We start from the raw sequence: 20,507 nt of genomic DNA on the forward strand, positions 1-20,507 counted from the left end.
TAGATACACATTCAAGCTCAACGTAGATACGCATTCATACTCAACTTAGATATACATTCAAACTCTATTTAGATACACATTCAAGCTCTATTTAGATACACATTCAAACTCTATTTAGATACACATTCAAACTCAACTTAGGTACACATTCAAACTCAACTTAGATACATATTCAAACTCAACTTAGATACACATTCAAACTCAACTTAAATACACATTCAAACTCAACTTAGATACACATTCAAGCTCAACGTAGACACACATTCAAACTCAACTTAGATACGCGTTCATACTCAACTTAGATACACATTCAAACTCAACTTAGATACAAATTCAAACTCAACTTTGATACACATTCAAATTCAACTCAGACACACATTCATACTCAACTCAGATATACATTCAAACTCAATTTAGATATACATTCATACTCAACTTCGATACACATTCAAACTCAACTTAGATATGCATCCATACTCAACTTAGATACACATTCAAACTCAATTTAGATACACATTCAAACTCTGTTTAGATACACATTCAAACTCTATTTAGATACACATCCATTCTCAACTTAGCTATATATTCATACTCAACTTAGATACATATTCAAACTCAACTAAGGAATACAGTAAAACTCAAATAATGCTTCTGTGATTCAAATCCAATATGATGTCAATCTGTAAAAAAGTAACTTCCGACATTTAATTTAAACAAACTTTTTTTAACCTTTAGCTTATAAATTAGCTTCCATTATGCCACTCATTCAAATCTTTAGTTTTGGTGTATGCAGCCTGAAGAATTTTATGAATACTGGACACAGATATAGTAGCAACACATTCAATTAACAACTCTACAATCTCAAGTCGGAAAAATGCCGAGGTAAGGAATTTTCTAATAAAGACTGATTGTAATAATAAGGAACCACATCTTAAGTCCACTTGTTATATAACTTGATATTTGTGCATATGGCATGCAGGGCTAGACAAAGTTTTAGCTCATGTTTATCCCATAGGGCATGAGATCTGGAACTTTAACTTATTCCTGGGCCAATTCTGGGCTGTGTTACAGCAGGAGTTGTGCTAAATTCTAAAAAATGACATAGAAAATTTAATCATTTATGAACAAGTTGTACATTATAATTTCAATTTATACCTGCATTTCAAATGTGTACAAGTTGTGCATTATGTTTTCAAGATCTACCTGTATTTGAAATGTGTAGAAGCTGTGCATTGTATTTCACATTCCACCTGCATTTCAAATGTGTGAAAGCTGTGCATTCTATTTTCAAGTTCTACCTGTATTTCAAATGTATGAAAGTTGTGCATTCTATTTATAAGTTCACCTGTATTTCTTTATTAAATCCCTCCTTTGTTCAGAAAATTATCCCTTTTTATTCAAATGGAGAGTGAAATATCTGTCGAGTTGAAATAAAATCTGCAATAAACATGACTGGATGCAACAGGATGTGATGGGTGGTTTTAGTTTGGTTTGGTTGGGACCTTTATGGCACAGAAACACAAAATGTTAGCCGACACGATAGGGTCCTATGACAGGGGCTGAAGTTACACCCTTTCAGTCATGAGTTTGGCATGCTAACTGCAGCAGAGCATTTTCATTACGATGTGTGGAAGGGTTCATTAGGCCTAGTCTACACCATAAGTCCACAGGGGGTTATGGGATGGATAGTTGAGTACTGCAAGATGCCCCCATTCATAGATATCGTGGGGGGAAATAAAAATACTTATACCCTGCTAAAAATGAGATCATTGTTTTGTTAAGATGGTAATAACAAACCAAATTAAGATTTTTATGAATTTAAGGAGTGTGACTGCACAAGAAATTAATGTTCATTTTTCTTTTGTTTTCTCAAGAAAGAAGAAATCAATCTGCTTCATGCATCAGAGGCTTTACGTGTCTTCACATAAAAGAGATGAGATTGCTCTGATTGGGATATGACTGAATGATCTCACCATTATCCACCATCTGAGCACTTTTGGGGTCATAATTCAAGGCCTTCTGCATTTCTGGGGTCCAATTTTCCATGTCATTCTCTGAAAACCGACCCTTCCATCTCAGGTGATTCCAAGGGTTCTTCAACATGAATAACTTCTTCCCCTAACAAACAATATACAAGAATGATGAAAAAGTAACAAGAAAGCACTTCAACACAGCATAGATAAAAATATGACCATGGTATAAACCCATCATAAAAATATGAACATAGTCTAAACCCATCATAAATATGAACATAGTATAAACCCATCATGAAAATATGAACATAGTATAAACCCATCACAAAATTATGACCATAGTATAAACACATTATGAAAATATGAACATAGTATAAACCCATCATAAAAATGAGCATAGTATTAACCCATCATAAAAAATGAACATCATATAAACACATTATGAAAATATGAACATAGTATAAATACATCACAAAAATGAACATAGTATAAACCCATCATGAAAATATAAACATAGTATAAACCCAACATGAAAATTAATTCTTTTAATCGCTATCATACATGAATTAAACATGTAACATACATTGTTTAGAGCACTCAAAATTTTCAGATCAGTATTATTCAAGACATTATATAATTTGCAGTGTATACAAAGAAAAAGATTAGGTATTACATTGGTAAAGTACTTTCATCAAAATTATTAATCGATCTATTTAGTCCTTAATGCCAACATACGAAAAGGTTTAGCTTAATAAATCCATGGTTACTGATTTTCTCTTCACTACATTTTGCATTCAATATAACTAATTTTACACAAAAGTCAGAACTTGTTTGCCAATTTATGACACAAATGTTTTTTTTCCTTCTTTTTCCTGATAGACTTTGCTAAGCAGCTGCCAAAATTTGCCAAGAAAAATGCTGACATGTCTGAATATTTGATATATCATATAATGGATATCATGACTGTACTTTCTGGAACTTGCTCATATTCAAATTTAGTCATTATCAAATTATTAACTAGAACTGACTTTCATAATTCCCATTTTATCTGAAATTTACTTTTCAAGCTCATAAAAGTTTGATTTATTGTTAAATTATGCATCTGTGCTTGTTCAGTTGTTATGGAATATATCCCTGACTTTTATACAGGTATGAAAATAAAGTACACTTGTGGACATCAGTGGTCCAACTTAAAGACCAAATTCTGCACCAGCTGCTACATTCCTGTTGATCATAATTAACTTAATTGCCATCTGAAAACTGTGATAGCCTTTGGCATATTTAACAATTACTAACACCAAGACAGAAAACAGTCAGGTAGCAAAAAGTCAACCTGTCTGAGTCTGATGGCACAACTGAAACATATTAAATCATCTAAGCACATACAACTGTTGTATCACAATAGCAACCAATTATATTACCTTGACCTCTCGAATATCAAGCATTGCATAAGCATGGGTCGGCACTAAACCTGCTCTATCAGCTTCTACCTCAGGCAGATTCCCTGTTGCTACGGTAACGAGGCAGTGACCCTGATGAAAGCGGTCAAGTATTCTTTTAAATTCTTTGTCCTTGTCAAATGTTTCAGACTCATTAGTTCCTTGCTTTTCAATAATGGAGACTCTTTCTGGTATCCATCCAGTCAGAGCATGAAGATCTATATTCTGAAACCCCAAAAAATCAAATATTAATGTATGTAACAGTGTTTGAAGGCACCTCAGCACACATGTGGCTATGTAGTGTCAACTAAATTTAAAGTCAGAAAAATGTAAACATGTACTGCACAAAAACTTAACAAGATAAACTCTTCCAAATAAATATAAACATTAGATACAATAAATAAAAAATGTAAAGATGTTAAAATATTGCAAAACAGTATAAAGAAACAAGTTAAAAGTTAACACATACAAAATCCTTAAAACATGATTAAAATTTGTGCTTTCCCTTAAAAAGTCTATTTTCTTGGGTTGTATATTCTTGTGGAGTTTCTTCAAGCAGTTCACATCAAAATACTTCTGTCTTCCAGGGTAAAACTCCACACATTCGACAAAAATGAGTTCAACTGTTGGTGAATACTGGTATGAAATACATTCCAAAATCAAGGTTTATGATTAAAACAATACCACATCATCTCTCCAATTTGTTTTAAACAAGGGATGCTACTCTGATTTGTCCTAAACAAGGGATGCTACTCTGATTTGTCTTATACATTACATGTCACTTTCCAATAGTGGGTTTGATGTTCTTAAGTTTATTGGTGGAATTTTCATTCCACGTATTTTGACAAGTATAACGAACATGCTGATTAATATTATATTTGAAGTCAGTATATGGAAATTTGGACTGCTTTATCTGCCCTTTCATTTATCCTTTATACCAATGTAACTAGGCAGCACAGTACAGAATACTTTTCCAATACTGTACAAGAACATTATGTTTCTGTAATATCTAGTATGTCAACAGGTTGTCAGATTTAATGTTTTGCATGGCTTTCAATATTGAAAGGAAATCAAAAAGATGATGAAATGTTTGTTTTTGAGAGGTTTTAATGTAGCTCTGAGCCTAGCTGTAATACCTGCTCTAAAAACCAAGGCTTTATCTGGTAATCAGCCTGAGCTTTATCTGCTAATCAGCCTGAGCTTTATCTGCTAATCAGCCTGAGCTTTATCTGGTAATCAGCCTGAGATAGTCTAATGGGTTGTTACAACAGAAGTTCCAAGTTTTTCTCAATTTTTTAAACTGTGTGCATTGAGAGATATATGACAATGCCAAAAGATGAAATGAAGCTGTATTTATATGATTTGATCTGTAGCAGCCTGAAGCTGAGTTTCAATAGTATGTATATGCTTGGATCTGCAGCAGATCAGAAAGTTTACATTTAACAAGTGGTTAGCTCATTGAATATGGGATTTCACTGTGCTGTTAATTTTCCTATTGAACAGGGTGAGAGACAATATGTTGCCATGGGGTATACCCACATCCTGCAGACAGTTTCAAACTGGAGAAAAAGTTAGGTAGGCAGCCCTTTTGACCTAGATTCAATGGGTCATTTATTATGCTGTGGTTCCATGTGGTGTAATAATCTTTCTCCATGTTGAAAAAGACAGCTTCATGTTTAACAGGATGGTCTATTTTGCATCTTTGACGTCTAAATCCACACTGAGTCTCTACTGGTAGTTTGTCTGGATACAGGAGTAGTTTATCATTTATCATCTGTTTCATGAAACGACTGTTTGTTAATGATTCAGGACAATAGCTGGAAGGCTCAGTTTGGTCCTCTCCTGGTTTAAGTGCAGATATTACCATTGCTTATGGCCAAGTCTATGACAAGTTATCAATATCCCAAATGTTACTGAAAATATTTAGCAGCCTATTTAAAGCTGTCAGCGAAGTGTTTCATAAGTTGACCGTGAGTATCATCTAGTGCTGCTGAAAAAATTAAATTATGTATGAAGAAATGAACAAAAGTGAAAAAGTGAATTGTTTTTATTTGGTAGCATAGGTCACTGACCTACAAGCTTAATAAGATGTACAGATTACTCCTTTTAGATCTAGTCTAGCACAACATTCTGAGCCTCCATGCAGTCGCCCATTTCTGAACAGAATATTCCATATACTGACTTCAAATAAATAAATTGGCTACATGAAAACTCCACAAGCAAGCTTCATAACATCAAATCCATCATCAGAGAGTGGCACCATTTGTATAGAAAAAAATCAGAGAGATACTGTCGTATTGTGCTGATTGCATAGAGGGCACATGCCAGACTTATAATATTTACTGACGGGTGGAACTCAACCAGAGCTCATTCCCTGTCAGTGAACATGTTCTTGTTGACAGCATCGACTTAAATATAGTCAAGTCTTGAGCAATCAGTCTTCACACTTAAGATATTTATATATTAATATGTACTGACACCTATATAATCATGTAAAATTTAAATTGTTTTTCTTTTAGACCTGGGAGAAAATTAAATTTTTCAGATGATAACACAAATGAAAAAAAATATTTATTGCCTTTAAATATTGTTCCAACTTACAGAATTTGAGCCTGGGAAGTCATAACCACCCATAACCTTCATGTATGCCTTCTCAAGAAGTGAAACCCATAATTCACTCTTGTTGTTGGAAAAGGAACACAAAAGTTCTCCGCCTTGACTCAAGGGCAAATAATCATCGATTATCACCTGAAAAAGCATTGTATAAATAAAAGTCAACAATAGGAACAGAACAATAGCCATGTACATGAATCAATTAACTTAGGTTCATACATTGTGGTTTAAATTACAAGAATCATTGTTTTATACTCTTCTGTATTCATTCTGATGTTAATTTTTTATCTTGTTTTTATTTATTTAATTACACTGTTTCTCTGTTCTGACCTGAAGTAAAATGCACCAAGGAATTTGAATTTGCAAAGGTTTTTATTTAGAACAGAGGATCTCTATTCCAGTTATATATATATATATATATATATATATATATATATATATATGAATCAAATGGGATAACTGTTACAGTTTACATGATCAAGTCAATGTTAAGATAAAATACACTGCACTCAGAACAAAGGAAATGAAACTAAAATCATATTCTTGTATTATAAGGATTAGTATGGCTGGTTTAAGATAATTAATATTCTTTCTTAAAGAAGATGTCAGCAAACAAAAAAAATGTACATGAATATAATTTTTATTCATGAATTTCCATTACTGAGGTAATTCATAAATAATTTATTCCTTCTTTACTTGTTCATGTAAGACCAATATTCATACATGATTTCATCCAGTACTTGAATAAGACTAGGGATCATTGGGTTCAAATCCTTGCTTGTGCTCAAGCAACAGGTCTTAATCATCAACCTCCTTCCTATACCATAGGCCATGGTACATCAAAAGTAGTTATCATAATACATATTAAATTGTTAAAATAATATATTATCATTGCTGCTTAAATGTTTTTCACTTTATTTTAGTTGTATTTTGTTTAAAGCAGCACTCTTAATATATTATTGGCTATATTATGCAAAGCAAATGGGAGCTAAGTACTTTTCCCAGGATTCACCAAGGCAGCTGACCCAAGCTGGCCTGGATGAGTATGAAACCCATAATCCCAGAAGTCTAATGCTCTGCCAACTGAACTATAACGGCCTAACAGATAATCTATTTTTAATAGATTGTAACACATACCTTTTTCAAGAGTCAGTATAAAGATCTTAATATGTCTTTTACACGACTCCAATGAATGGTGTTATACAGTTGAATATATTACAGATATGTACAGGATTTAACAGAACTTTAGCCCAATCCTGGTTATAAACTACTAAGTAAATTTAACATCTCCAAAATAAGGCATACCAAACAACAATAAAGATCAAAAAGGACATAATCCATAAAAAACAAAATCAAATTTTCTACAAAAACTGCACTCGTTAAAAAGTCCAAGGTGGGAGGATTGTGTGTATATTTTTGTGTGTATGTGTGATTTGATGTTTAATGCAGCTTCAAATTTTTTTCAGTCATATTGCTACGATGTTTGCAGTGTGTCAGTTTATAGTGATGTCTAGCACTGTAGCATGATGTACCACTCTGTCATGTTATCCTGACACCAAGCTGACCAGTCATAACACTAACCTCTTAATGCTGAGCACCTAGCAAGGCAACTGTTTGTGCCATTTTTAAAAGTCTTTGGTATGGCTTGTCCGGGTTTTGGAACCTGCAACCTCCTGCATCTGAGCTGGGTGCTCTAACCACTAGGCCACCGGAGCAGTCGGTCGGTGGATTGTAAAGTGTAAGTACTGCATTAATGTAAGCTGTGTCTATATACATGAGACTATTACCTTTTATGCCTAGTCTACATCCCAGAGGATGCATGCAAGGAGGAAAGGGAAAGGGATGAGTGGAGGATTGACAAGTGAAAGCAAAAGTGAAAGTACTAGACTTTTTAAGTATTTTGATTTTCTCTACAACAAATGTGAACTGTGACTATAGGCATGTGACAATTACTTCATGAGAATATTTTCTGTCAATTGAAAATTCTATTTGCAATCAGCACAGGATAGGCTATACATGGTGGCCGCTATAAATGAAGGAGGAAGAAGCCTGGAAAACCCTGGGTAGAAGCTACTGGCAAGCTTTCTCACGTACACACGTTAGCCAAGCCTGAGACTCTAACCCACACAGACACAGGTAAGATGGCAGTGATCCAGAATGGTGAGCGCTTTAGACCACTTGGCCACTCAGGGCCCCAGATAATAATGCAATATTCATGAAAGGTGAGAGAAAAATGAACAATGAATTTTTGTATGTGTCTATATGTTTTTCAAAGCAAAGTGTAAAGATAATAAACCACAGGACAACTATAATACAGGAAAAAGTGATAGCTATCTAAGGCCAATGATAAAACAAAGGCAAATAGTGACCTTAAAAAGAATAAAAAATGTGAAAATTTAAGCCCCAAATCCATGACTGAAAAAGTTGAGACCTTTCTTGGAACTCCATTGAGATTGAGCTTCACCACATATTTTCCACAAGGATTGTAGACAGGTTCTCCCTGCTTATTCTGTGGGTAGATAATCCTGAAATGAACAGAAAATTTGAAGAACACAGACCAAACCGCATTCCACAGGAAATTACTGTAGCACGAAGATTAAAATCTACATTGGTATTGAAAATAAATAAATATCAAACTTACCAGTACATTTCTTCTTGATATTATTTAGCATGAAGATTGCCACAAAAACAAAACTTTTCAAGCTTACATATAAAGGAATTCTTACTTAACAAATGTAATTTCATATGAGGTAAAAGTTTCTTACTTTTATGAAAAGATTTGCTTTAAAAAAATGCATTCTAATGTTCAGACATATTATTTAAATGAGTTTTGTTTCCTTTCTTTCGTATGTGTATGACATACTCCTAATAATAAATATGTTAGTCACTCACCTAAAATACAGATATATAATTTTATTGCCTTCAAATAAAGGAAGAAATATCTTTTTGTATCACGTAGATATATTAGAGTAAACTGTCAAAATCACAATAATGTGAAGACTACGGTGCAAAATCCATTTCCTCAAGAGTATTTGTGGGACTAACCTTTGTTCTTCATAGAAACTAAATATATATTTTAACAAAATAAGTAAAGCAATGCAGAGATAACAGAATCTATTCAACTGACTTCAGCAGCAGCCAAGTGGAAGATGACCAACAGACATTATTGTTAATTATGTACATGACACATGAAACAAGTGTCTTAAATCTCAAGAATAAATTAGAAACTATACATTAAAAAAAAGAACAGAAAACAGGCATTCAGTTTGGGTTTATATGAGCAATCTGTGTCCCACATTATCTTAATATGACTGACTCTCTTATGTACGCTTATATAAGGCCAGCTGCCAGGTTGTCCACTCCAAAGGTAAATTTATTATCAATGGATCTCAGGATCATTCAGCTAATGACCTTACTGTCAGAGTCTATTGTTTGAGGCTTCCTAAATGACTTTCCCTGCTAGTGACCTTACTGGTAAGAGTCTATTGTTTGATGCTTCTTAAAGTTACTTTTCAAGCTAGTGACCTTACTGGTAAGAGTCTATTGTTTAACGCTTCCTAAAGTTACTTTTCCAGCTAGTGACCTTACTGGTAAGAGTCTATTGTTTGATGCTTCTTAAAGTTACTTTTCCTGCTAGTGACCTTACTGGTAAGAGTCTATTGTTTAATGCTTCCTAAAGTTACTTTTCCAGCTAGTGACCTTACTGGTAAGAGTCTATTGTTTGATGCTTCTTAAAGTTACTTTTCCTGCTAGTGACCTTACTGGTAAGAGTCTATTGTTTAACGCTTCCTAAAGTTACTTTTCCAGCTAGTGACCTTACTGGTAAGAGTCTATTGTTTGATGCTTCTTAAAGTTACTTTTCCTGCTAGTGACCTTACTGGTAAGAGTCTATTGTTTAACGCTTCCTAAAGTTACTTTTCCAGCTAGTGACCTTACTGGTAAGAGTCTATTGTTTGATGCTTCTTAAAGTTACTTTTCCTGCTAGTGACCTTACTGGTAAGAGTCTATTGTTTAACGCTTCCTAAAGTTACTTTTCCAGCTAGTGACCTTACTGGTAAGAGTCTATTGTTTGATGCTTCTTAAAGTTACTTTTCCAGCTAGTGACCTTACTGGTAAGAGTCTATTGTTTAACGCTTCCTAAAGTTACTTTTCCAGCTAGTGACCTTACTGGTAAGAGTCTATTGTTTGATGCTTCTTAAAGTTACTTTTCCTGCTAGTGACCTTACTGGTAAGAGTCTATTGTTTAACGCTTCCTAAAGTTACCTTTCCAGCTAGTGACCTTACTGGTAAGAGTCTATTGTTTGATGCTTCTTAAAGTTACTTTTCCTGCTAGTGACCTTACTGGTAAGTGTCTATTGTTTAACACTTTCTAAGTTACTTTTCCAGCTAGTTACCTTTAGGGTCTATTATTTAAAGTTTCCTAAAGTTACTTTTCCTGCTAGTGTCCTTACTGATAAGGGTCTATATTTTAAAACTTCCTAAAGTCACTTTTCATAAATTTTCCTAACTTTTACTTACTATCCCCTGTCAATATTCCATCCTCACAAAAGAAACAAGTATGCAATACATCTTATTTTGCTAAACTGCTCCGGTGGCCTAGTGATTAGAGCGTCCGCCTTGGATGCGGAAGGTCATGGGTTTGATCCCCGGCCGAGTCATACCAAAGACTTAAAAAAACGGTACTAACAGCTGCCTCGCTTGGCACTCAGCATTAAGAGGTTAGTGTTAGGACTGGTCGGAACAGTGTCAGGATAATGTGACTGGGGACACCATGCTACATGTCTGCGGCATGATGCCCCAGTGCTAGACATCACTATAAACTGCCACATTGCAGACATCGTAGCGATATGACTGAAAAACTGTTAAAGCTACGTTAAAAATCCAAATCACATCACATCACAACACTTATTTTGCTTTCTTGCAGTACTCAAAGAATCAAATAGAACAAAATTCAGGACCCCTCTAAATGCAGATCAAACCTCCTCCTGTAATATATGTGAGTTGCCTGCCAGGCTTCCAAATAAATGTGTTCTCAAATTTGCCTGACAAAACCTTGAGTAGGTCAATGAAATCTGAAAGACTGAAATTTTTTTAATATTCAGCCCGCTGCTGGGGTTCTGTCTGTAGGTCGCTCAATCTTACAAAGATCATCTGCTTACTTGTATCTAAAGCTATAAACTCTGTGTACAAAGCAAAGCATGTATTATATGAATGGAAAATAATAACAATTCCGTTCCCCTATTTTGCTGATTATGTATAACTGGCACTCATCATTTATAAATAATAATAATAAGCTGTGGCTTACTCATGTTTTAGAAAACATAACCACACACAATTTATTTCTGAAGTATACTATTTTGAGAGGCATATAAACACATAAACTTAATCAATAAATAGAATAATTTTTATAAAGTCAATGGCCCAGGCCCATCTACAAACAATAATTCTTTGAGCACTGTTTTTGTCAAAAATCTACAATCTTTATTCTAAAATGAATTAATAAGCAAAATGTTCAAAAAAGTCTCCAAATATGAATAGAAATATTACTGTTACAGATGTCTCACATAAATACATTTGCCATCATGGCTATATTACAATGAACAAAAAACTCCTTGCATTAGCATGCAGGAGGGTGGGGGCAATACCTTGTTATTAACTTCTTATTGAACCTTCTTTCATATTGAGCACTGATAGCTAGGGAAGCCACAAAACTGCAATCTGAAACTACTGTCTGAAAAAAACATAAAAGAGAATAAATTAGAAAACATATTCCTTTTATAACAAACCAAATGTTATGGCATAAATGAAAAAGAATACGCCTTCATTTGCATAAATTTAGACTTCAAGCACAATTATTCAATCAACTGGTCATGCATAATTTGATACTAAAACATAAATACTAGAGTTAATTTTAAAACACAAGTTTTCTGTTTTTTCTTATTTACCCATACTAGTGTTGAGCCATTAGAAGCAAACATTAGATGGTGTTTTTAGAATGAAGTATTCAAGGAAACATTCAACTTTGTGCAAGAGATGGCTTTAAAGAATTAAGCACTACAACAATTTTACTTTTAGATTTTAATGTTATCTTTTTACTCATGACAAATGTTGAAAAAGACAGGAATCTGTCATTATTTTCTTTTGTGAATCCATACTGCAATTTTAGGCATTACCTTCGGATTTGCATCAATGATTCATCATGAGACTTTGTGCACAACTACATCAGTTGGCAAGTTGTATCCATAGTGGCTCAACGAAAAATAAATCAACAGTCAAGAACAAGGAGGTTACTGTTTCAATTCTAGGTTATCAGTGGTTGAAGATTTTGGTTCTGGTTGTTTTTCCTGATTCCACAAATGAGTTGTCATTAGGAATTTTTACAAATATTTACAATGTAACATGGATGACCTTTATTAGTATTATGAAGCATGTCTGACTTGTCACCTCACAAGGTCAAAAAAGGAATGTTAACAGAAGTTCACTGATCAAAATATTTAGATGTTGTGTTTTTGGGTGTTACTTGTGTTTTTGGATGTTACTTGTGTTTTTTACTTGTGTTTATGGATGTTATGTGTGTTTTTGGATGTTACTTGTGTTTTTGTGTGTTACTTGTGTTTTGGATGTTACTTGTGTTTTTGGGTGTTGTGTTTTTGGATGTTACTTGTGTTTCTGGATGTTACTTGTGTTTTTGGGTGTTACTTGTGTTTTTGGATGTTATGCGTGTTTTTGGATGTTACGTGTGTTTTTGGATGTTATATGTGTTTTTGGGTGTTACTTGTGTTTTTGGATTGTTTCTAATCAGAGTTTTCACAGAAGTATAATATTATTAAGGAGAGCAGGAATAAAGGTCATTAATAAAAAGTCAAATCTTTCCATGTAAACTGTTTAAAGTTTTTAAACAAAAATGTAAATGGAACATTCATTTGAATAGCGACATACAAAGGTCAATGGTAAGGTCATAGAGCTTATACTATGATTTCAGCAATATCTGTTAAAAAAGACACAACAAATTATGAATTTTGACGTACGCAAATTAGTGTAAAACAAATTTCAAAAATCAGATAGTAGGACTGTCAGGAAAACTAACCTAAAAGTGGAACTAATATCACTCACCTGTCTTATAAAACTCACCTGTCTTATAAAACTCACCAGGTCACCAGTTCAATAGATTTATGTAGCATTGTAATAGTACATCCTTGGTAATTTATCTGCCAAACTTTACATTATATTGATACAAACCTATTTTCACTGTATCCTAAAGAAAACAATTCTTTCTAAAAAATAAAGGCTTAAGTAATATGCCCTTGCTAATTATCAAAGTAATCTATGATCTCTTCAGATCTTGAGAGGTAATAAGCTCAGTCAACCAGATACAGGGTATGTCATTAATGTGCATTAATCTCATTTATTATAGAACCAGTCCATGTCTGGGATAATATCAGCTTAAGCTGGAGTAAAATCCAATTGGACTTTGATCTCCAGAATGACAGCAAGCTAATCCAATCTGATACAGAATTACCTCATTAATATGCATAGATCTTGATTCTAATCAAGCTCATTAATATGCATATATCTTGATCCTAATCAAGCTCATTAATATGCATAGATCTTGATCCTAATTAAGCTCATTAAGATACACAGATCTTGATCCTAATCAAGCTCATTAATATGCATGTATGTTGATCTTAATCAAGCTCATTAATATGCATATATCTTGATCCTAATCAAGCTCATTAATATGCAAATATGTTGATCCTAATCAAGCTTATTAATATGCATAGATCTTGATCCTAATTAAGCTCATTAAGATACACAGATCTTGATCCTAATCAAGCTCATTAATATGCATATATGTTGATCCTAATCAAGCTCATTAATATGCATATATCTTGATCCTAATCAAGCTCATTAATATGCATATATCTTGATCCTAATCAAGCTCATTATTATGCATATATCTTGATCCTAATCAAGCTCATTAATATGCATAGATCTTGATCCTAATCAAGCTCATTAATATGCATATATCTTGATCCTAATCAAGCTCATTAATATGCATATATCTTGATCCTAATCAAGCTCATTAATATGCATATATCTTGATCCTAATCAAGCTCATGAAACATAATAATATAAGACTATTTAACAAACTTACTCAAAATGTAATTTGAAAGACGTTTGATTGTCGACAAGGTCAACCAGTCAGATGCAAGGTCACATAATTATTATGCAAGAATTGAACTTGTAATCAAACTTGTACAAAATGTTGATGACATAGACCTATTTACCAAGTTTCATGAAAATCCTATCAAAAATTCAGTCTTTAGAACTGTACATAAAATCCCCATATTAGATACAAGACCACCTCAAAAATACACGCATAGGTCTCAGTCACAACAAATATCATCCAACATCTTAATGGTGTTAGCCTATTTAGAAAGTCTGATTTTTAGCCTATTTACCAAGTCTGATTTTTAGCCTATTTACCAAGTCTGATTTTTAGCCTATTTACAAAGTCTGATTTTTAACCTATTTACAAAGTCTGATTTTTAGCCTATTTACAAAGTCTGATTTTTAACCTATTTACCAAGTCTGATTTTTAGCCTATTTACAAAGTCTGATTTTTAACCTATTTACAAAGTCTGATTTTTAGCCTATTTACCAAGTCTGATTTTTAGCCTATTTACAAAGTCTGATTTTTAGCCTATTTACAAAGTCTGATTTTTAGCCTATTTACCAAGTCTGATTTTTAGCCTATTTACAAAGTCTGATTTTTAGCCTATTTACCAAGTCTGATTTTTAGCCTATTTACAAAGTCTGATTAAAATCAGGTTAGAATGAGGTAAGATGCATAGCCAGTCATATCAATGTCAACTCATAAATCATCTGCATTATTCTTGTTCATAATAAAAAACACACGATATATCTTGATGATAAAAGCCTATTTAAAAGTTTGATAAAATTATGATCAAAATAGAGTTGCTAAAGTGTTGAAAATTTCAGCCAATTAAATGCACGATCATTTCATTAATTACAATGAACAGATCAGCTCACTTTCAAAACTGTCCAAGATTTTGATAATGTAAACCCATCTTCCAAAGTGATTGAAATCAGATCATGGACTCCAAACTAGATAAAAGCAATGCTTGATAAACAGAATGAAAGAAGCAAGGCCATACCAAAAATTTACTTAACCTTACAGAAATGTAAGGTAAAAATGAGGACATCAGCCTGAAGACTTCTGCCTTTCCTTGTTGCAGATTATATGAATTCTCTTTCGTGAAAATGCTTTTAACATGTGTTTTGAAACAATCTTGAAATAGTTACGATACCATTGTAGCCCAATGAATTTAATGTACAGTAACCCCTGGGCTTTGGGCAAAAGATATATCAGATATCGATATGCTTTATATGATAATCACGCAACTATACCTGTCGGATGCTGAAACTAGAGATTGCATAGATCATCTGAGGATTATCACAGAAACTTTCAGGACGGTCCCACTTCCCAAATCTCTCTTTTTGTTTGGGAGACAGGGCAAGTTTACCATCCCTGTCACTGGAAAGGAAAAAAAAACATTCATTTTTGGATAATATTGTGCTAATTGAAAATATTTTGGTGTCATCAACTTCCTAAGAATTATTTCCACACTTTTATCAAATAAAATTTCAATATATACCATTTGCACACTTGGATAAATCAATTAGTTAACTGGTTTCAGTTGTGTGTAAGCAATTTAGCATTTAAAACAAAAACAAATTAATCAAAACTTTATATTTAGGATAATTTTTATCACTTACAGCAGTAGCTATAAATGTATCCTTTTGCATCTGGCTCTATGTACTTAAATTCTTATAAAACATTGAGGGATGGATTATACAAATTTATCCTTTTGCATCTGGCTCTATGTACTTAAATTCTTATAAAACAGTGATGGATGGATTATATAAATGTATCCTTTTGCATCTGGCTCTATGTACTTAAATTCTTATAAAACATTGATGGATGGATTATATAAATGTATCCTTTTGCATCTGGCTCTATGTACTTAAATTTTTATAAAACATTGATGGATGGATTATATAAATGTATCCTTTTGCATCTGGCTCTATGTACTTAAATTCTTATAAAACATTGATGGATGGATTATACAAATTTATCCTTTTGCATCTGGCTCCATGTACTTAAATTATTATAAAACATTGAGGGATGGATTATACAAATTTATCCTTTTGCATCTGGCTCTATGTACTTAAATTCTTATAAAACATTGATGGATGGATTATACAAATGTATCCTTCTGCATCTGGCTCTATGTACTTAAATTTTTATAAAACATTGATGGATGGATTATACAAATGTATCCTTTTGCATCTGGCTCTATGTACTTAAATTCTTATAAAACATTGATGGATGGATTATACAAATTTATCCTTTTGCATCTGGCTCTATGTACTTAAATTCTTATAAAACATTGATGGATGGATTATACAAATTTATCCTTTTGCATCTGGCTCTATGTACTTAAATTCTTATAAAACATTGATGGATGGATTATACAAATTTTTCCTTTTGCATCTGGCTCTATGTACTTAAATTCTTATAAAACATTGATGGATGGATTATACAAATTTATCCTTTTGCATCTGACTCCATGTACTTAAATTCTTATAAAACATTGATGGATGGATTATACAAATCTATCCTTTTGCATCTGGTTCTATGTACTTAAATTCTTATAAAACATTGATGGATGGATTATATAAATGTATCCTTTTGCATCTGGCTCTATGTACTTAAATTCTTATAAAACATTGATGGATGGATTATATAAATGTATCCTTTTGCATCTGGCTCTATGTACTTAAATTCTTATAAAACATTGATGGATGGATTATACAAATTTATCCTTTTGCAATCTGGCTCTATGTACTTAAATTCTTATAAAACAGTGATGGATGGATTATACAAATTTATCCTTTTGCATCTGGCTCTATGTACTTAAATTCTTATAAAACATCGATGGATGGATTATATAAATGTATCCTTTTGCATCTGGCTCTATGTACTTAAATTCTTATAAAACATTGATGGATGGATTATACAAATTTATCCTTTTGCATCTGGCTCTATGTACTTAAATTCTTATAAAACATTGATGGATGGATTATATAAATGTATCCTTTTGCATCTGGCTCTATGTACTTAAATTCTTACAAAACATTGATGGATGGATTATAGACAATCCATTTTGTAGTCACTTGTTATGACTAAGGTTTAAAATATGTAACAGAAAAAAGTGAAAACCTTCAATTTAAGTAAAATCAACAAGCAATTTATTTCCCAACAATATAAAGTGAAAATTCAAATGAAACAATATTGTGAATTAAATTCCAAATGATCCTAAATGTCCCATCAGATGTCCAAATAATCCTAAATGTCCCATCAGAAGTCCAAATAATCCTAAATGTCCCATCAGAAGTCCAAATAATCCTATATGTCCCATCAAAGTCCAAAAATATAGAATGTTTCAACTGAATTCCAATAGTCAGTGAATGAAAGGAATAAGTTTTGTGCATGTTTTATATCCCTGATGCTTGTCATGTTTAAAATTGGTAGGGAATACAAGCTGCCAGAGGTGTAGGCAGAAACTACAGTTAATGTATTATCTAATTTGTGTTAATTAATGAGATAGAAATAAGGTTGAAACATGTTTAAGAACCAAGTTTCTTTGCAATAATGAGTGGATTGTTATATTTTTCAGTTTTGATGTATATTCACTGTGCAGTCTGCTGAAATCAAGTATTCTATCCATATATCACATTGGAGTGTGATGCATGCCTGTAGTTAGCTTCTAGAAAAACTGACTGGTATGTTTTTAAAATAATGGCTGGGTTCACATTAGTTAAGGTGTTGAATATCAGTGTAATGCCGGGACTTGCAGACAAAATAGGCATATAGCAACAACAAGAAATTTCCCAAGTGTGGCATGGAACAGTGGTGGGTTTTTAATAGATGTGACCATAATCTGTGAAGTTGTGTTGGATGTTTTGAGATTCTTGGCAACTTCTGCTACATACTAAGCCAGAAAATACACATGGTGACTTGAGATTATTAGCTTTATTCAATCTACAGGTGAGTTTTGATGAAGGAAGTAGATATCTGATTGGTATGACACACAACCATATGATTGGGGTTCGGTGGGTTGGGGGTTGGCAAAATGGCAGGGAATTTAAGACTGTTATGTATGATTATTTTCATTCAGACTATTGCTTTTGTTTTAACAATGAGCTTGCTTCAGCCATCTGTGATATTCATTAGGAATGATAATTACTTTATTATCACCATGCCACAAGAATAGACAAAAGAATGATATATGTGTAATTACTTCATATCACCATGCCACATGAATAGACAAAAAAATGATGTATGTGTAATTACTTCATATCACCACACCACAAGAATAAACAAAAGAATTATATATGTGTAATTACATCATATCACCATGCCTCAAGAATGGACAAAAGAATGATGTTTGTGTAATTACTTCGTATCACCATGCCACAAGAATAGACAAAATAATGTTGTATGTGTATACTTAATTGTCATTAACTTTTTAAAAAATTGGGTTTTACCATTGGACGTCATTCACTTGGGTCAGATTGTAACTGACCAGACAACCTTACTAGTTCTGGTTTATAGCTTTCATTTAAGCAGAAATGAATACCAAAGTTTCCTATCTGAAAAAATATCGGCAATGCCAACATTAAATTTAGTCATTACAAAATCTAGGTGTCACTCTCAACAGTATGCTCTCATTCCACCAACATGAATGAACATATGCAAGGCTGCATATCTGGAGCTGAGATGCATAAGGTCCATTTGCAATTTTCTTTCACTTGTGTGTTCATTAGTCATTTTGAGACTGGACTACTGCAATTCACCTCTATCAGGTTCATCTCAGTATCTACAACAGCAACTTCAAAAAGTTCAAAACATGGCTGCTTAGAGCGTTAAAAACTAAGCAAAACTCCCTCTTCTCTGTAACCATCACTGGCTAACCACTCGATCCAGAATCAAACACAAAATCTATTCACTATGCTACATTTCACTGACTGGTCCCAGTCCGATAAACCTATTTGACCTCACCTATGTGTACAATGCATCTAGAAACTTTACACTCCTCTTCTGACACTCACATTCTCACTGTTAAAACAAAGTCATACAAACAATGTTCTCTTGCTTATCAAGGCCCAGCTATGTGGAACAAATTGCCCATATATCTTAGACAACAGGACACTCTGTCTTCATTTAAGAATGCTCTTAAAATTCATCTGTTCTGACTAAAAGAACAAACTTAAAAACTTGATAATGTTCATTCCCTTAATCATTGCTGCACAAGTTTGTTTTGTAATTTTATGGTGTTTGGTTTTGCAATCATGTCATTGTATATATCTTTTTATGTCCTATCTAATATTGTAAGGGGCTTAGAGCTTCTAAAGATTAGATAGCAGCAGTAGTATTAAATGTATTTGATAAAATGCTGTGCAAATTACAGAGATTTGAAAGCATGATATGCTCTCACTGTGCATCTTATTAATGCAGAAATCAAACCACGGTAAATATATTGGCATTAAGATTTTAAAGTTTTTCCCAACTTAGCTGATTATCACATGGATTTCTATTTACTTCCCATATCAAATGTTAATATTTCCCTAGGTGAGAACTGAATAAAGCCTCACACATTACTGATATTTTTAACTACCCTATTCCACTGTGTGACTGCCTGTCAATTGCCACAATCCAATGGATGAAGAATACACATTTCAATATTTCATGAGTATAATGAGCTCATACTACTGCAAACTGTTCACACACTAATACAAACTGTTCACACACTGGTGCAAACTGTTCACACACTAATGCAAACTATTCACACACTACTGCAAACTGTTTACACACTACTGCAAACTGTTCACACACTGGTGCATAATATACATAAAGATCACGATCTGTCTCATTTTTTATTTTGACAATTTTAAATGAGCTGCAGTGCACGATGTGCATGTATAAGGACTCAAATGATAGTGTGTATTATTTTCTTTGTTCATCTTCAAGCTTCATATGGTCAGATATATTATTTTTGTGATGAAGACGATGGACTACATTTAAAGTAGGACCATAACTCTTGATTACAAGTTCAGCTAAATGCAATGCACCATTTTCATTTTATAAATCTTGGAAATGGGGGTAAGGAAATATCCTATTTATTTCTGGCATAAAAGATCAATGATCATGGTCACCAAGTCTGAAAGAGGAAAAAAGGTCTGTATGCATTAATTAAATGGTTTGCATTTGGAAGAAGAAAGACACTAGTGATTGTAGGGTAAAAATATCAAAGTTCAGTCACAGAAGAAAACTTGCCTTGGAACAATATCTATATAATTTCTAATTAAAATAAGAGTACTGCATATGGCACAT

At 33.0% G+C, this 20,507-nt stretch overlaps 1 protein-coding gene across 1 annotated transcript in view; it reads right to left on the reverse strand.

The window, feature by feature from the left end:
* Positions 1–20,507, reverse strand: part of LOC149776044 (calpain-7-like) — a 91,331-nt gene that overhangs the window by 47,359 nt on the left and 23,465 nt on the right. The window contains exons 9-14 of the mRNA XM_089942175.1: positions 15,458–15,584; positions 11,671–11,756; positions 8,457–8,550; positions 6,014–6,160; positions 3,395–3,637; positions 1,974–2,118 (exon numbers count right to left, since the gene is read on the reverse strand). Coding sequence (XP_089798301.1) covers positions 1,974–2,118; positions 3,395–3,637; positions 6,014–6,160; positions 8,457–8,550; positions 11,671–11,756; positions 15,458–15,584 — 842 coding nt within the window. The remainder of the gene's footprint in view (positions 1–1,973; positions 2,119–3,394; positions 3,638–6,013; positions 6,161–8,456; positions 8,551–11,670; positions 11,757–15,457; positions 15,585–20,507) is intronic.

The sequence above is a fragment of the Sinohyriopsis cumingii genome, chromosome 18 (genome assembly GCF_028554795.1).
Source record: "Sinohyriopsis cumingii isolate HCF-2022 chromosome 18, ASM2855479v2, whole genome shotgun sequence".
Lineage (NCBI taxonomy): Eukaryota > Metazoa > Mollusca > Bivalvia > Unionida > Unionidae > Sinohyriopsis > Sinohyriopsis cumingii.